An 18,596-nucleotide genomic window follows, 5' to 3' on the forward strand; every position below is an offset into this window, starting at 1 on the left:
TGTTTTTCGTTTAAACTAATCTTTTAGTATTCAGGGCTTTTGTGATTGATTTCAATCAGTGATGACAGATCATCTCAAGTTAATGAATTTCCACAAACATTCATTTAAGTATCTAATCTCCTGAAAACAAAATATTAGATGTAACGATTGCTAACGAATTATGGTCTAAAAGTGACGTTTAATCAATGCCGGAGAAAGTATATCTCATCTCTATGAGATGCTTTTCCCATATGAAAATAAAAAATTCTAACTACGATTAATCCCTTTAATCAAGTTACCTTTTTTTCAAAAAAAAACAAACGGAAACATTCAGACATGTATTTTGAGATGATGAAGATTTGTAGCTGAGGTAGATAATTTTGATGGAGTTTCGTTTCTTTATGCTGAATGGTTTGATCGTGAAGCTTTTATCATTAGCACAAACGTCAGATAGAAGTGAAGTGTACGATATAATTTACACATTTTTTTTGTATTATTTATATTTAATTTTGTTATTCTTACAGATAACCCAAGCAAAACGTATCGATATGGTGTGTTTCGACAGACATCTTTACTTGTTTGTCTTCCAGACCTTATGCAATTACATTGTCCAACACATATGTATATTAGAACCTTAGAAATTGAAGTGTTTCATAGTTTTCAAACAACTCAAGAACCAGAATTCATTAGTCCAAGTTGTTCATTTAAAACAAATCAACCTGAAAAAAAGAGAAAACATGAATTAAACATAAAACGAACCATAGATTGTAACAATAAATTGAACATAGTTAAAGTATGTTTAAATTATGGATCTTTTATAGTTTCGAAAAGAGTTTAAAATAATTTATGATTATTTATTTCAACACATAAACATTGATACAAAGAGGGATCAAATAAACATGCACCACACAAGTCACTTGATTGATATGAGGGCTGTGATACTGCCCGAGTGCCCAAACCGAAGTAGGCGGTTTTCTTAGCCGGCCACACTCAAAGCCTTTGACCTAAATGTATAATCCACAAGGCAGTGAAGCAATGTAAGGAAATACAAACCCAATAATTGTTCCATACGCTATTTGTTCCCTCAAAATCTTGGAGCCCATATTCTTGATTGGTTTGGAATGAGGGTATTCCAACTCCCTTAGTCCTCTCAATTTCGTAATCAATACCCCCGCGGCGAGAAGGCAGTAAGTAGAACTTCCCTGATAGTGGTTACATTCACGTGGCCATGTGAGAGCATATGAAGAGGGAGAGCTGACTTTCCCCACTCTCGGCCGTACCAGGACATTTGAGGGCTCAAAAATAGCTACATAATACTGATCGATACCAATTTATGGGAAAAACTAAATGACTTTGTCATTTTAACTTATAATTAGTGTGGATAATTTCCGAATGAACAGTCTATCAGAATAACTTATTCGACAATAGGAAGATCTAGTCAGCGAGATTTAATAATAGTCTATGAAACTTGCATTTCATAGTTTTATACTTGACCTCTGTTATTTAGAGGTTAACATATAGTTTTTCTTCATAGATTAATGATATTCAAAGGGCTTCGTTTTAATTTTTTCACCTTCTATGTAATGTATCGGTATTTACTCTCATTCGATTCAATTCATTTTATTTATTTCAACTAAATAACAATTACAGACTATCTTATAGACACGTCTTACTTGTTGTAATAAGGTACTTCAACACTTTGACATCCGTTTTAAAAGTAGGCATAGGCTTTTCAGCCAAACATTCCGAGGTTAAAAGTAGAGCATTAAAAGTATATAATTTCCTCTTCTCTTAAAATGTCGACAGTTGATTGAACCAACAACATTTACTATGCTTCATTATCAAGTAACCTTTTTCATTGTTACACTCCTCAATATTCTCTTAATTAATTTGTGCGTACTGTCTCGATATTGCCTTAATTCACAAGCATTATAAACAAAGATTGAAAGTGGCTAGCAGTAGAATCCAGTTTGATGCGCATTCCATCCTATGTGAGACACTCTGGCTGTCAATAAGAGACTGATCTTTGTAGTTCTAAACACCAATTTGGAAGATGCAAATAAACAATACCAACTGAATTTAGTTTCACCCCATTACACAAATAAGTAACTATCAGGACTCAGTAACTAAGTGAATAACGCAATGGCGTTTGAAGCAAACGGTACTGCGTGAATTGAGCGCCAAAATTCGAGACTTGTTATCTTATACCTGATTAGTTCATCCATAAATTATAGCCTCACCATATCAATTCATTGTATATATTCAGTTATAGTATAGATAAACTTATACATAACATTTAATGATTTTATACTTGTAATTTTAGATGATTAAACAAATGTGTGAAGGAAGAAAAAATTGTGAACTTCATATATCTCAATTAATACCTAATTTAACTCAATGCTCTGAAGAAAATAGTTCTATTCTTATTAAATATCAATGTTTACCTGGTGAGTATGTACCTTGTCATTTTGTATGTTGATATGTATGTTAGTTAAATCATTTCGAACAGATATCATTCTTGGATATTCTATGTTTCATTTATGGAACATGTATCCTGGATACAAAAATAGGCAGTGATGGTGGTTAGTAGTGAAATTCGGGACTCACATTTTCTTTGATTTGGAACTCGTCAACTAGATGTAATTGCATCCCAGAGTTGATATTCACTTCGAGACTGAAACTCAGTTTGTCAATAAAAAGACAAATATCTAAGTAATGTATCTTTTTTCTTTGAAGTTATTAATTATCTGTGTATACGCCAAATGTTATCTTCTTATTATTCATAGTGATTATTCAAAGTTATAAACAATCTACTTTAAAAAATGACCGCTTATAAAGCTGAGCATTTATGCATGAAATCATTATAATTGTTCATTATTTCAATCTACTTATTACATTAATAAATTGTGGATAGTGGCTAACAGTGGAATCCAGGATACTCGTTTCATCTTATTTGTGACTAATTTGAACGAATCATGTGTTAAACTGGATTACACTACTAGCCACCATTCATCTTTGTTTATAATACTTGAGATATGAGACAGTATCAAGGTAATCCGCACAAGATGCCCATATATCCATAAAAGACTGATCAATTGCAGTCTTAAACATCAAAGAGGAAAATTCAAACAAGCAATACAAAATGAATTCGAACAACTCTAGAGTATGACGATAGTCAATAGAATTTGGTTAACATGTTACTTACTTAAGCATTGACTTCAACTTATCTTTGTCTTTTATACTGACATCTATTCACAAAGTTCTTTGAAAAACTAGTGGTAAATCATATATTGGCTTGTAGGAGAAGTATTAATAAACATGAATATTCTAAACCTACTTTTCACATTTCAACAAAAGATTTACTGTTATTTTGTTTACATTTTAGATCTTGATTCAGCTTTATCTGAAGCAATCTGTACAGATACATATATGGAAGTAAAATGTAATACAGAACGTTCTATAAATACACTTGTTATATTGAATGCAAAATTTGAAAAAGAAATTAAATTATTTGATAGTAGTTCAACTTATGAATGTCCAATTGTTCCAACTGAGATACCAAGTTAGTTAATGTTATCAATAATTGTTTTAAAAGTGAGACTATTATTTATGAACGACCTTTGAATGAATCTTAAGCAACCTTGAGGAGTATCAGACAATCAGAAAACAGTTAGCATATCGTAAAAATATATTATACAAAATCAAAGTGTTAAAGTGGATACACATCGTTTTCATGGTTAAAAACTTTTCAAGGTTAGAAAGGAGTTCAAAAATTGTAATCCAGACGATAGAGGAACTCATCCATATGGCTGCATAATAGTCAACCACTGGAGTCATGATAAGGTCCTAAAAGCTTATAGCCCCAATCATATAGCTTCAATATTGTTTTTGTGCACTCCAGTTGTTCGGTCCACAAAATACCGCTTGTAGACAACGACACGATGCACATAATCAAATCTATGTAGGCATTGGTACGCTTTCCAATCATCGGTACATATTATAGTACCCGGCAGCACATATTCCCGTATAATTGGTATTATCGTTGTAGTCCGTGGGAAGTGTCCCTTTTGAGGTGACCTGTCGCATATTCCAAAGATCTTTGAGGTATATTTATGGAAGTCCTACTTACCCAATCCTCTTTACCACTACATCCTTTGTCGAAGTTTCGTATTCTGACAACTGTTTCGTCTATTTCAACGATTCTCCTGACTCCCCCAAACGACTAGTGTAAGCTTGTCGATTTTACTGATTACCACAATCACAAACAAAGGAACTTCCTAGTAGTCCCATTTATTGTAGTCGCTTAGTTATTACGGTTCCTCTAAAATCTGCCGTGAACCGATCGTACGTGAGTATCAGGTACTGAAATTAGCGCTGTGATCTTGAAATCCCTAAAACGCTTCTGATTTGTTCCTCTACAAATTATAGTCCTGCCGTATATCAAATCTTTTAGCAGTTATATAAATATAATGTTCAAATGTGACAATCACATTAGTTATGAGATTACTGAACGAAAATAACTGAATAATTAATTATTTTCAGAAAGGGAGTTTTGTGGAATTGATCTACTCTAAACCACCATTAAAAACCTTGGAGCACTGGACAGTTGTTTCGTACAAGTATGAAACTTCTGAGAATTGAGTATTAACAATCCCACACGAAAGGAACTGGAACCTAAAACTTTCAGTCACGTTCACAAAAGCTTCACCTTTAACCTACTGAGTTGACTTTTATCAATGTTAATGTCTAACTTTTGGAAATTTTAACACTGTATTTCATTATCTCCATATATATTTACCTTATTCATATTCATTTATTTTATTATCTCATTTCTGTCAGTTGGATTATCAAACAATGTATGTTCATCCACAATAGATATTACTGATTATTTGAGCAGTTCATGTGATGGACATAGTACTTGTTCAGTTAATCCAAATACTATTGATTTATCAATGAATAAAATACAAAAATGTGGAAAAATGCATCTTAGTTTAGTTTATGTTTGTGGTAAGTGTTTTTTTGTTATTTTTGTAATCTAATATTATTATGAACTACATCAACAGATGAAATCCCATGATATCCGGTAATCAACAAATGGTTCATACACCATTTGTTCCTACAGGATCCTGGAAACCACATGCAACACTGGTTTGAAGTGAGGGTATTCCAACTCCTCTAGGTATACCCTCCGTGTTCACCAACCCGGTTATAGTACCAGACATTCGCTTTTCGTCCTCTCAGTTTCGTAAGCGACATCCCGCGCTACAAGAAGGAAGTGAGTAGGTCTTCCTTGACGGTGGCTGTATACGCGTGGCCATTTGAGAGCATTTCGAGAGAGAGCTGACTCTCCCCACTCTCGGCCGTACCAGAATATTTGGGGGGCAAATTAAATTCAAAATTATCATAGAATACATAACATTAAACGATCAAATCGAATTCTTACTAGATGCCTATCCATTTTCCAATCAATATTTGAATATGTTTGAATATGCGTTTCGTGTAAATTGGACTTGATTATTAAACGTTACATATTCTCTGACACAGACAGTTCATACGTGATTGTGCCTCTGATTGTACTATTGTGTATTATGCATACAAGAGTAAACAATAATGTCATAGCATAATAGTATTTACATTCTATCATTATCGAATCATTTTTACATTGAGGTCAGTTTTAAGCACTACTGAACATTCAGATTATTGATAATTACAAATAAGATGATAAGATTCCCTATAATTACTTTGATCAATCCATCTATAATGTTAAAATTGATTTCAATACAACTAGTTAGTTATCAACTTAGTTTGTCAATTATATAACTTTAATTTATATATTACTATCATATCCACAAAACCCTTCTGATATGAATTAACATATGCTCACTAGTGACTAGCTTCAAGAAGTATTTCATGGAGTTCTAGGAAGAAGCAATGACCAGTGAAGTTCAACCGGGTCTTCTATGAGATAGTAACTTAATGAAGACAATGGATGATGTGCGGCTCAATTTCGTAGATTAGTTAAAGTTAAACATCAACACCTTTGGATGCTGGCCGGCTCAGTGATCTAGAGATTAAATGTTCGCACGCGAGAACGATGGGTCCTGGGTTGAAATTTTGCGAGGTGGGATTGCGGATGCGCACTGCTCAGGAGTTCTATACTGGGGTGAAACGGCAGTTCAGTGCTTCCACTTTTTCCATGGTTATCTATCTTCAATTGACTCATGATCACAACTATTGAAATCGCTATAATATCCACAAAAACCTTAACTGAAATTTATGTATCAATAATAAGATCACAACTCTTGTAACTCAAAAAATGTTTATTCCGAAGGGAATGAAACATTTATCCAATGCATTCATCATATATTAGAGATACTTAGTTAAGATAATTATAATCCTTATTAAGAAATTACTAGATTACTGATTAATTGATTGTTATGTAATAATAAATAATGATATTCTATATTTCAAATGATTTGTCAGCGTGAACGAAAATTACCGGGTATTTTTTTTTCCCATGACTGATTGTAATCATTAACGAAACTAATATGTAATCTAGATTTTTTTCTTTTTCTCTGTCTCTCTTTATCTCTCGTTGTCTGTCTGACAGTACCACCGGAACTAATTATAACAAAACATTTTATAGATACAAATAATGAACGACATACTGAGAAACAAAAAACAAATCAGAGACAACCTAAAGGTATGAAACATTAGTTCTATTTTTTTCTTTTTTTAAATTGAGATATTGATGTGTACTGCTGAGGAGTCCCACAATAAGACCAAACAGCCCTTCAGTGCTTCCAGGTTTTCCATGGTGGTCTAGCTTCAATTGATTTATGATATCAATTTTGAAATTACTATAATACCCACAAAAACCCCTTCTGTTTTGTCCTACTATGGGACTTGTCAGCAATGCGTATCCACGATCCAGTACGGATGATTCGAATCCATGATCTTCAGCTGGATACCGACACAGTGTTTTAGAGGTCAAGCGTTCATGCGCGAGACTGAAGGTTGTGGGTTTGAATCCTGCGCGCGGGACCGTGGCTTCATACTGCTGAGGAGTCCCATACTAGGGCTTCCAGGTATTCAATGGTGGTTTAACATCAGTCGATTCATGAACTCAATCAAAAACTTAGCAATTTCCACGACTCCATGTTGATAATATTTTAACAACATCAAATGTTACCGATTATGAATTAAGAAATTGAACACATTGCAGGCAAGAAGACAGTAATCGGATTATTGCTATTATTAAACAACTATTAAGTACTTCGTGGTTTCCAATAGTTGTTCAGATAATGTTAATTATCGAAAAGAACTTTATACTGGATGAATAATAACAAAACTCTAGTTTAAATTACAATCATATGCTTAGTTTGTAGAATACCGAAATGAATTTCTTCAAATGATTGTAAGAATCTACAAACAAAGAATAAACATAATCGGTAATGATATAATCACCTATGAATGACGGTAAATGATGATCACACTTTTTTATGAATAAACTGAAGTTAATTATATTAATCATCAGGCTTTAAGTCAATAGTTTGTTCTGATATTTTGTAAGATTCTAAGCCATAGACTAAGACGACGTAATTTTTTGTACTCTTTGTTTCTTCTAGTTCCTCAGTACCAGGTTGGTATATCTTTGTACTATCAAGATGTTATTTACTGAAATGAATAAATGACATAATGATATGATTTTTATGTAAGGGTGTATAGTAAGTGGATCAGATCAATTATCTAAGCTAACATTAATTACGATCTAATTATTTGTCTGTCATTTATTACATAGAAATTCAAACTGTACGTCAAGGTAACAAAATCCACACGTTAAATCCATCTGATGTATCATCTTATGAGAAGAGTCATCTATCATTGATCAAAACGGATATTGAACAAAGTGAGCTTTAATAAATATTATTCAGTAATCATACTAATACTACCACTAATAAAGACTTGACACACATAACATTGATTACCACCCAGTGATCAATCAGTTGTAATTACATCTCAGTCCTACAGGAGGTCGGTCGCGGCTCGGATAGCTCAGTGGTAACGTCTCTGACTGTGAAGCTGGGTGACAAGGCATCGAATCCGTCAGGGAGCACCAGTTACCTCAAGATTACAGGTACACCTTGCTGACAAGTGCGAAGTAGCACGAAATTCGGATCCAAGGTTTCCTGTTGACTACCTCCAACCACCATCTAATAATAATAGTGTTTCAAGGTTATTAACTAATTACATAATAAAAGTAGTTTATGATTATTGTAATAAATATTTATATGAATTGTGTAGTTTGATCTTAATTGAATAAGTATTTAAAAAGGATCGCTTATTGCAAGTTGAACAAGGTTGTGTCAGGAGATGCAGTCTCATGGTAGCCGGTGGACAATAATTGGTTCATACACCATTTTTCGCCTCAGGATTTTGAAGTCCATTCTCACTATTGGTTTGGAATCAGGGTTTTCCAACTCCCCTAGTTGAACTCTCCGTGTCCACCAACCTAGTCAAAGCACCGGACATTCGCTTTTCGTCATCTCAATTTCGCATTAAGTAGGACTTCCAAAGCAGTGGCTGTGTACGCATAGCCATGTAAGAGTATTTAAAGAGGGAGAGCTGACGGTCCCCAATCTCAGCTGTACCAGGTCATTTGAGGGCTTATTGCCACATTAGCTGTGAAATATATCGATTGATTCATTTTGATAAGCTTAGAAGAACTGAAAAATGAGATTAGAATTTTAATAATTCTGTCAATGTGTTGCTAATTGTTGATAACCTATACTATGATAACTGATCATAGTTAAACTATTATTTCATGGTGTAATTTAAGAATTCAATAGTCCATTTAGACAGACCGTGCTCCAGAACATTATTATGTAATACAATGGTTCAGTGCTAAAAAGAGAAGAATTATATTTACTGAAGTAGTTTATCACATGTCATATCATTGAAATATGAAATTAAAATCGTATAATCCACATTTTCTAGTGCCCTCAAATGCCTTGGTACGGCCGATAGTGAGGAGAATCAGCTCTTCCTCTCCAAACGATTTCACATGACCACATGCATATAACCAATGTCAGGGAAGTCCTACTCGCTGCCTTCTTTCAATAAGGGTGTTGTTAACGAAATTGAGAGGATGAATCCCGTGAGGCGGGGTCGTGTATACGCACTACTAAGAGATCCCATATTAGAACGAAACGGCCATCCAATGCTTCCAGATTTTCGATAGTTTTCTAGATCCAATTAACTTATGGTAATGTTAAACCTTGGTAATGATACTTATCCTATTTAAACAATTCTTTTTCTTATAAATTAGATAAGAAGAAAGTTTTCATAGATCCAAGAAAGTCAATCAATATACAAATGAATACAAGAACAAATGAGCTATTATATAAACATCAAGAACCTTATGTACAATCCATCAATCCATCTCTATTACAATCCTTATTAATTGGTATTGGTAGTGGTTTATTAATCCTATTCAGTATACTATTTATCATTATATTATTATATCGTAAATATAATCAAAGAAGAACTACTGAAATCAAATCTAAATCAAATAAATGCTCAACAATATGCTTTTCTCATACAAATGATGATTGGTCAACAATCAATTCAAATCTATTACATAATACATCTTCTAGACTAGAGATACCTATAACAAATGATATAAAATGTTTATGTTCCATATGTAAATTACCAATTAATTCATATTCTATAATAAATGATTTACATAAATATCATAATGAACATTGTCAATGTCATATAAATACGAATATATCAGGAAATATAAATCATTGTAATGTAAATCATGAACATTATGATGGTAAATCATGTTGTATAACAGGACATCATCAGAATATATCTGATTTATACGGTATGAAAATAATAACACCTACATTAAATCAGTCACCAGTAAGTTTAATCATTTATAATATGCAAAATAATACATACATGAGCATCCATGCGCATCCTGCACGTGGGACTTGGATTCAGGAAGTTCGATTTCGCACCTGTGAACGCTCGTAGTACAAGTGAGAAGCCGAGTACATTGGAATTAATCCATGTCTAGTAGAGACAGGTATCTACCACAGTACAATGGAAGATGGTCGCGCAATTTTATGGATTAGTTGCAGTTAGACAATAACACCGTTGGATCCCGGTCGGGTCAGAAGGCTAGAGGTTAAGCGTTTGCGTGCGAGAACGAAGTTCCTGGACTGAAATCCCGCATACGGGGTCGTGGTTGAGTACCGTTGTGGAGTACCTTTACTAATGTGAAACCGCTAACCAATGCTTCCAGGTTTTCTACGGTGGTCTAACAGTGATCAATTGATGATCTCAATGAAAAAATAAATAAATCTTTCACTAAATATAATATAATTAAAGAATTGCGACATGAGTCGGTAAAGTTGGGAAAAATGGTCGTTGATAGTCGTACTGTTTTTCATCTGATAGACAATGAACACCATCAATTTCATATCAGATAATTATCCACCGACAAGAATGAAATTGTGTCTTCTCCGAATATGTAAGCAAAATCTGGTGAAACATATCTAGTTATCTTGAGTTACAATCAGATAACCCAGATCCTTTAGCAGCAAAGTATAGATTCTTAACAATGTTAAATCTGATATTTTTCGGGTATAACCCTGATTGGATTATTCGTATCTGATGTATGTATACGTTGTATGTATTTTCAATTGTATACAGTGATCTTGAGTGCTATTAGAGGTATGATGGCAGTTATCATTTCCCGGTTGTCCAAACCGTGGAAGGGTTCTTCTAGGCGTACACCTGAAAAAGAAGATCGGGTTAGAGGCGGTCTTAGTGAACTGAGAGCGTGACTGCAGTGCCCAATGGACAACTGCTTAAGGTCGGTCACATACGACCTTTTTGTGAGTAATTTTCGTGTTAGCTCCGTACCTATTAGAACCTTACCACCGGAGACAGATATCCGTAGGATAAGGCGATATGTCCAACTTAACGTCAACCTTTTCTAAACCCACCCTTCCTTTTGGGTAGGTAGCACCGCTGTTATACTCGTTGTTTGAAGGAAACACCTTACGGCGTCATACCTCTGTACACTTATCAGTACGACATCGCTTTCAGACCTTGGGATGGCTGCTCTTAGTCTTACCAACCTTCAACCGACTTATCTGATATGGTAAGACATCGAGGAACGATTATTCCAGCCAGTATAACTCGATTGTTTCATCACGATAGGTAAACCCAACCATCACGTCAAGGTAGTGAAAACGGTATAGCCTGAATATGAAGCTGTTGAAAGCAATAATTCTCTTTCATTTATCCTGTATTTATAGACATTCAGGAAGCATTTTTTTTGAGCTGTTGAAATCAAAGCATATTTAAATGGACATGATTATTACTATGATAAGTTTATAATTTAAAAACTATTTATCACTAATTCTTATGAATAACCTGATGTTCTCTTGACTTAATTTATTATTGAAAACCATCAATATATAACCATCGATATATATACATATATAGGAGTGTAGTGAACAATAACACCAGTGGGGACAATCGAATATAATTTGAGAACAAAATTACAGAACATCTCATTAAAATCTGAGAACCATAAAGTAAATAAGTTCACTTAGTGTTGTTTTGCTTGAATCTTCCCATTGAGGTTTAAGACTGCAATTTATAAGTCTCTTATTGGCATATATGCATACTGTGCCTATTACCTCGATATTGCCTTAATTTGCAAGCTTTATAAGCAAAGATGGATAGTGGTTAGCAGTGGAATCCAGTTCAACGCGCGTTACGTCCAAGTGAATTTAAAATTCACCACATTGCACAAGCAAGTGGCTATCGAGACTCAGTAGCTGAGCCGATAACGCGATGGCGTTTGAAGTGAATGGTAGTGGGTTGGAGTCCCAGAGTGAATATCAACTTTGAGATGCAGTTATATCCAGCTGACGAGCTCAAACTAGAACGAAACGCGCCTTAAACTGGATTCCACTGCTAGCCACTATCCATCATACAGTAAGTAGTTATTTTACAAAATATAAATTGTCTCAAACTTGATTGTTCCTTTTGCAAATATCAGTCCATCGTCTCAGATTTCATTTTTCATGCATTTTCATACCACTTGCTCTTCTTTCCCGTTCTTTCCCTCAGTATCTTCCACTGAAATACATTCTATGTCTATCGTTATATACTACTTATGTGGATATAAGTAGCTCACACCGAAGGAATACAATGTAGTTGTAATTAGAATTCATTTAATAAATTTTGGATATTTAAACAACAAGCTTTGCTAATAGTTCAAAAGTGTAAATAATGACTTGTAAAACACTATAAAAATTAGAATTCAGGGATATGCAATTGACGAATCGTAAATAGAACGAAATACATATCTTAGATCGCCCCCAAATTTCTTGGTACGGCCGAGAGTGGGAAGAGTCCGCTCTCCCTCTCCAAATGCTCTCACATGGCCACGAGTATATAGCCTCTGCCAGGGAAGTCCTACTTACTGCCTTCTCGTGGCGGTGATGTTATTTACAAAATTGAGAGGATGAAGAGAGAATGACCGGTTCTTTAACCAGGTTGGTGGACACAGAGAGTCCACCTATAGGAGTTGAAAAACTCTCATTCCAAACCAACGGTGCACATGGGCTACAATATCGTGAAGGAATAAATGGAGTATGAAACAATCGTTTGTCACCGGCTATCATGAGACTGCATCTCCTGACATTGACCCACTTCCTTGTTGATTAGACCTTCAGGTCGAAGGCTCCGAGTGTGGTCCCCTAAGAAAACCACCTGTTTCTGTTTGGACACCCGGGCAGTATCACAGCCCTCACACATATCGAACCAGATCTTTGTGGCGCATATTTATTTGGTGCCTCCTTGTACCAATACCTATGTGTTAAAATAAATAATAAGTAAATAATATCCTAGATCTCACCTATTTAGTAGAAGAAATGTTATCTGATTAGTTAAGATAATAGTAATAATTTCTAAGCTAACAGTTCAAATATACAATAAAGATATTATAGTAATTATAATATTTGAATTCATGACTTAATTAAATCTAGACTATCATAGAATACCTAACAAAACTGGTCAACTGTTTCATCCTAATATAGGACTCTAGTGTACAATGCGTATTCACGATCCCACTTCACAAGATTCGAATCCAAAACCTACCAATCTCACTTTTTATATTATTTTAATCCATCATTACTTCTAGATTGTTTCCAATGAAATGTCTTTTTTGTTTCTTCTTTAGTGTATATTCAATGTATGTCCATTAGATACATCAAATGATATAAACTCTACTTTACTTCCACTTAATACAAATACAATCAATAGTGAAAATTCTAAAAATACAATAAATGATTATATGCCAACAATTACAACAACAATAACAACAACATCATTATCATTATCATCAACACCATCATCTATCAATAGTATCCATTATGAATATCATAGATCATCTTCATTAGATCATAAATTTCAATCAAATCATATTTATAATACAAATTATATCAATACATCACAATCAATTAATAGTAATTCAACAAGATATGGTTATGATATAAACAATGAAATAAATGATCATCATGATGAATGTCTACTTAAATTCAATCATTATCATAGATTATTAAAATGTGATCGAAAAATCGATTATGATCATATAAATGAACATCGGTTACGTAATAATAATAATGATAATAATAATAATAATAATAATATTATAACCGATCATTGTCAATATGAAATGAAAACAATTCCATCTGAAATAATCAATAAAGAAATGATCCGATCACCATCGAATAATTTCACTGATCAAATTAATATTGATAATTGTATTGAATCATTTAAGAAATATAATGAAAATAAATCAATTTATGAAATCAATTCATTGATTCAATCAACATTACAACGAAAGGAGATAAATCCTCAAGAATATGGATGTAATAATAATAGTAATAATAATAATAATAATATGTATTTATTAAAGAAAAATGATAACCACCACCACCAACAACAATTACATAATGAAAAAGAAATAAATCAACAAATCAATAAAAAAGAAGGTAAACAATTCCTAATTCATGATCCTATTTCAAGATGTAACTCATCATTAGATAATGAATCAATTGAAAGTCTTGCTATATCATTAATTGATCCACCACAAAATTTTCGTACATCTATTAATGAATTACATTTAATTAATAATAATAATCATAAATCATCAATGAAGGTAACAATAACACCAACACATAAACCACCGGATGTAATTTTAAAAAGTGGTAATTATCATGATGAAGTTGATTTAGAACGACCACCTCCAAAAATGCCACCATTAAGAGGTATATTAACTAATAGATCTATTATAACTGAAAGAAATACTGCATTTTAATTTATTTCTTCTCTTTTGTTCATATCACCATATATATTCAAGTACTAATGTAATAATGTATTATTAATAACCAACTATAGAATAATAAACTATTTATTGTCTATAAATTCATAACAAACTTGAAATAATAAACATCATTCAGCGTTGTACATGTTAAATATGATTATGAAAATATTACTAATTATGTTCATTAATTGATTATTATTTTTTGTTGTTGTTGATATTTCTTAATCTCAGAAAGGGATTCTGTGGATATAATAGTAATTTTAATAGTTCAGATCATGAGTCGTGTGAAGTTAGACACTATCATGGAAAACCTGGAAGCACTGAACAGTCATTTTGTACAAGTATGGGAATCCTCAGCAGTGCTCAGCTACGATCTCGCCTCGTGGGATTTGAACTCAGGATCTATTGGTCTCGAGCGCGAACACTTAACCAACCTCCAGTATACTGAGGATCCATCAGGATCCAATGGTGTTAATGTGTAACATCAACTAATCCACGAAATTGCGCCACCTTCTACCATTGTCATCAATGGGTTACTATCTTACAACAGATTCGGTTGAACTCTACTGCTCATCACTTCTCATTAGGACTAGAGGAAATACCTCTTGAAGCCAGTCACTGTTGTTGGATAGTAACTCACTGAGGACAATGTTGGATGTGTGGTTTAATTTCGTGGATTGGTTGAAGTTAGATTTTGAACATCATTGAATTTTGGCCGCATCAATGGTATAGAGGTTAAACGTTCTCACACGAGACTGATAGGTTCTGGGTTCGAATCTTGCGAGGTGGGATAGTGGTTGTACACTGTTGAGGAGTCTCATACTAGGATAGAACGACTGTCCAGTGCCTGCAGGTTTTCCATGGTAGTCTAACTTTAATTAACTCATGAATTTAACTACAAAATTTCTTAATCTATTAATGATTCTGTTAAATGAACCAATTTATTAGCTTTTTCGCCGTTGTTGTTGTTGTTGTCAAGTATAAATGAATAAGATCATTGTAATATGTTCGTTTGTAAAAAAGAGGGTTATATTGTTTATTTAAAATTTGTAAGTATCACTATTAACGTGTGTCTTGATAATTTTAAATAAACTGAGCACTGGATCGATTTGTTATACTAATAATAGTAATAATAATAATAATAAGAAGAAGATAAACTGGAATCTCTATCTTTTCAGCACTTAGCATAAATCAGTTCTATAGTCATTCTATGCAAATCAGTAATCAATTTAAAGTATAAATACCAAAGTTGAACTTGATTTCCTATGAAGAAGTAACGTTAGATAATACTAGAAATTCATAGTCAAATCTGTACTAATTCTATCAGTCATAAAACAAGTAATTAATTGCTTTTTTATCCTTATTATTAAATACAAATTATATGCAATCACATTGTAAATTGTACAATTTGTATAGTAGAAAACTGAGCATACAATGAATAACTTAATGGGGTAGTTAATAAAATCTATGATTTCTGTAATATATAAGTAAAGTACATGAAATACAGTAGAATTTCAAAGTGGTTATACATTGAATAGTAATTCATTAGATTGATAATTTCACCCCCTTTATACAAGGTACTGGTTATCTGTATTTAGTAGCTTATTGGATAACGTGATAACATTTGAAGTGAACGGTACTCTGTTCAAGTTTCGAAGTGAATATCAAGTTTGGGAGACAGTTACATCCAGCTGACGAGTCCCATATCGAAGGAGATGTGCGTTCTGGATTCCACTGCAAATCACCATCCATTTTTGTTTATAATGCTTATAACTTTATACAATATCAAGGCAATCCTCACAAGATGGACACATGCCAATAAGTGACTGATCAATTATAGTTCGAAACATCAATGAGAAAATTTAAAGAACCAATACAAAAGTGAATTGAACGGATGAATGTTTTGCGATTTTTCACCCAATTGATGTCGTTTCTATGTTTCCAAGGAAAATTTAACATCCATGATGATTATGTACTTTATTATCTCACATTTTTTTGTAACTTATTGCCAACTTCATTTGTCCTAGTTTCATATCCTACCATTGATCTATTGACCAAACTTAGAACTGAAACAAAACCTACATTCTTAGGACGACGCGAACCATTAATTCAATCTTTTTTCATTAGTACCATTATTGTTATTATTATATTATTAGCTTTATTCAGTATTATAGTTTTGGTACAATATAGAAAATTCAGAACAAAGTATTTCAGCGAGTTTCCGTTTTTTATTTCTTGATTGATCCTGACGATAAATATCGAGTGGTTGCCAATTAGATGTTAGCAGTTCAGGAATCGACATCTGAATGATGTACATTCATTTCGATGCATATAACCAGCAACCATGACGTATGTGATTAGGCTCTTCTATAAGTCATACGGCGATATGTAATAAACTTTTCACAAATGCATTTGATGATTAGGTTATGAAACTTATAGGCATGATGATGTGTTAAAACAAACATGCGAAAACAGTAACTTGTTGAAATATCCAGATGGCAGGAACAGGTAGCTCAGATATACAAACTACTTACTCACATACAAAACAATTTACACTGCTTTTATTCATATGTTCATCTGAAATCTCGTAAACAGGAAGTTTACTCAAAGTCTAATGTAGCAGTTCATGAAATGTGAATTATTTCACCCATCCATTGAAAATATTCAGTTAATTTGATTAAAATTGTATTTTTCTTTTTTTTTTTTAAATCAATATTTCGTATTACAGTACTTATTTTCTGAGAAGAGATTTCGTGGATATTACAGTAATTATAATATTTGAATTCATGATTCAATTAAAGCTAGACCATCATGGAAAACCTGGAAGCACTGGACGGCTGTTTCGTACAAGTATGTAACTCTTCAGCATAGGACGGTGGTGAAATTTCAGGAATTGGTTGAAGTTAGACATTAACACCGTTGGATGCCGGCCGACTCAGTGGTCTAGAGATTAAGTGTCCGTGCGCAACACCGATAGGTTCTGGTTTCGAATCTCTCGAGGTGGGATCGTGGACGAGCACTTTTGAGGAGTCTCATACTAGAACGGGACGGCCGTCCAGTACATCGTGGGTTTTCATGGTGATCTAGTTTCAATCGGTTCATGATCTCAATTATTAAAATAATTATTTGCAAATCTATGTATTATGATGGTCTATTTTGAAGATAAGTGAATAACTCTTAAAATTTGTAGACGAAACATTACTTTAATTTTTTTGAATTGGATATTTCATAAAACTCTTCAAAAACAGAGTTATTTAGTCGTCAACTAAAATGTTAGGATTAATGACAGATCTAATCATATATGCAGTTTGATAAGCATTATTGTAGTGAATGATAACACAAACAAGGACAATCAAATGTATTTGAATACAAAATTACAGAATCTCTTAGTAAAATCTGAGAACCAAACTTGACTGTCCCTTTTGCAAATGTCAGTCAATCATCTCAGACTTCATTGTTCCTTCATTTCCAAAACAATCATTCTTTGTTCTCTTTTTCTTTTCTTCGATCTTTTTAACCTTCTGCTGCCAGGTATTTCACTTCCAACTGATGATACATGCTACTTATATATGTCGACATCGGTAGCATGCACCACATTATGAGTTATAAGTATATAAAGTGTACAAATGTATTACCTAAATAAACTGAAAACACAGTAAAATCATTCTCTTCGGTTCTAAATTAGAAGTAAACGTGTAGATATTTAAGAATTATTTAGTATAAATGCATATTGTAATGAACCGTAAGAACTATTAATGACATCATTCAATTTCAGTACATTAAGCAACACAATAAATAATGTTGCTGATGACTTTGACTATGAATATATATACTAGTATATCCTAGTGAAGATGAAATTACAGGCAACCTCTGAGAACTATTAATGGACTAAGGACGCTAGGCTGCTCATACCGGTCGAAAGTTATTGTTGTGGCACAGTACTAAGATTGTATAAGTCGTACTTTGAATGGCGAACAAACGCCGCTGGCCCTGAGCTCGGGTGAAGGAAGAGGGATGGGCATGAGGTTACCGACCACATCCCATAGAAAACTAACTCGCTAAACAAAACGCTAACCAGAAAAAATATTTCAAACCATTTAAACTCTACCCTGGGAGTTAGAAGGTCTTCACTTAAAAGAGTTGTAACGCCTCATGGTGAAAGTCGAGTTCCTTCGGAAGTCACGAGGCTGATGCCCCTCCT

General features: G+C 33.4%; 1 protein-coding gene across 1 annotated transcript in view; it reads left to right on the plus strand.

Moving 5' to 3' along the window:
• Positions 1-14,389, plus strand: part of SKN7 (kinase-regulated stress-responsive transcription factor skn7) — a gene marked incomplete at its 3' end in the record, with an annotated part of 29,930 nt that extends 15,541 nt beyond the window's left edge. Inside the window, exons 2-9 of the mRNA XM_051218642.1 lie at positions 504-772; positions 2,303-2,426; positions 3,365-3,541; positions 4,819-4,986; positions 6,590-6,682; positions 7,781-7,888; positions 9,308-9,906; positions 13,250-14,389. Of these exons, the coding sequence (XP_051070216.1) occupies positions 504-772; positions 2,303-2,426; positions 3,365-3,541; positions 4,819-4,986; positions 6,590-6,682; positions 7,781-7,888; positions 9,308-9,906; positions 13,250-14,389 (2,678 nt within the window). The remainder of the gene's footprint in view (positions 1-503; positions 773-2,302; positions 2,427-3,364; positions 3,542-4,818; positions 4,987-6,589; positions 6,683-7,780; positions 7,889-9,307; positions 9,907-13,249) is intronic.
• Between the last annotated feature and the right edge of the window lie 4,207 nt (positions 14,390-18,596).

This window comes from Schistosoma haematobium, chromosome ZW (assembly GCF_000699445.3).
Source record: "Schistosoma haematobium chromosome ZW, whole genome shotgun sequence".
Taxonomy (NCBI): Eukaryota; Metazoa; Platyhelminthes; class Trematoda; order Strigeidida; family Schistosomatidae; genus Schistosoma; species Schistosoma haematobium.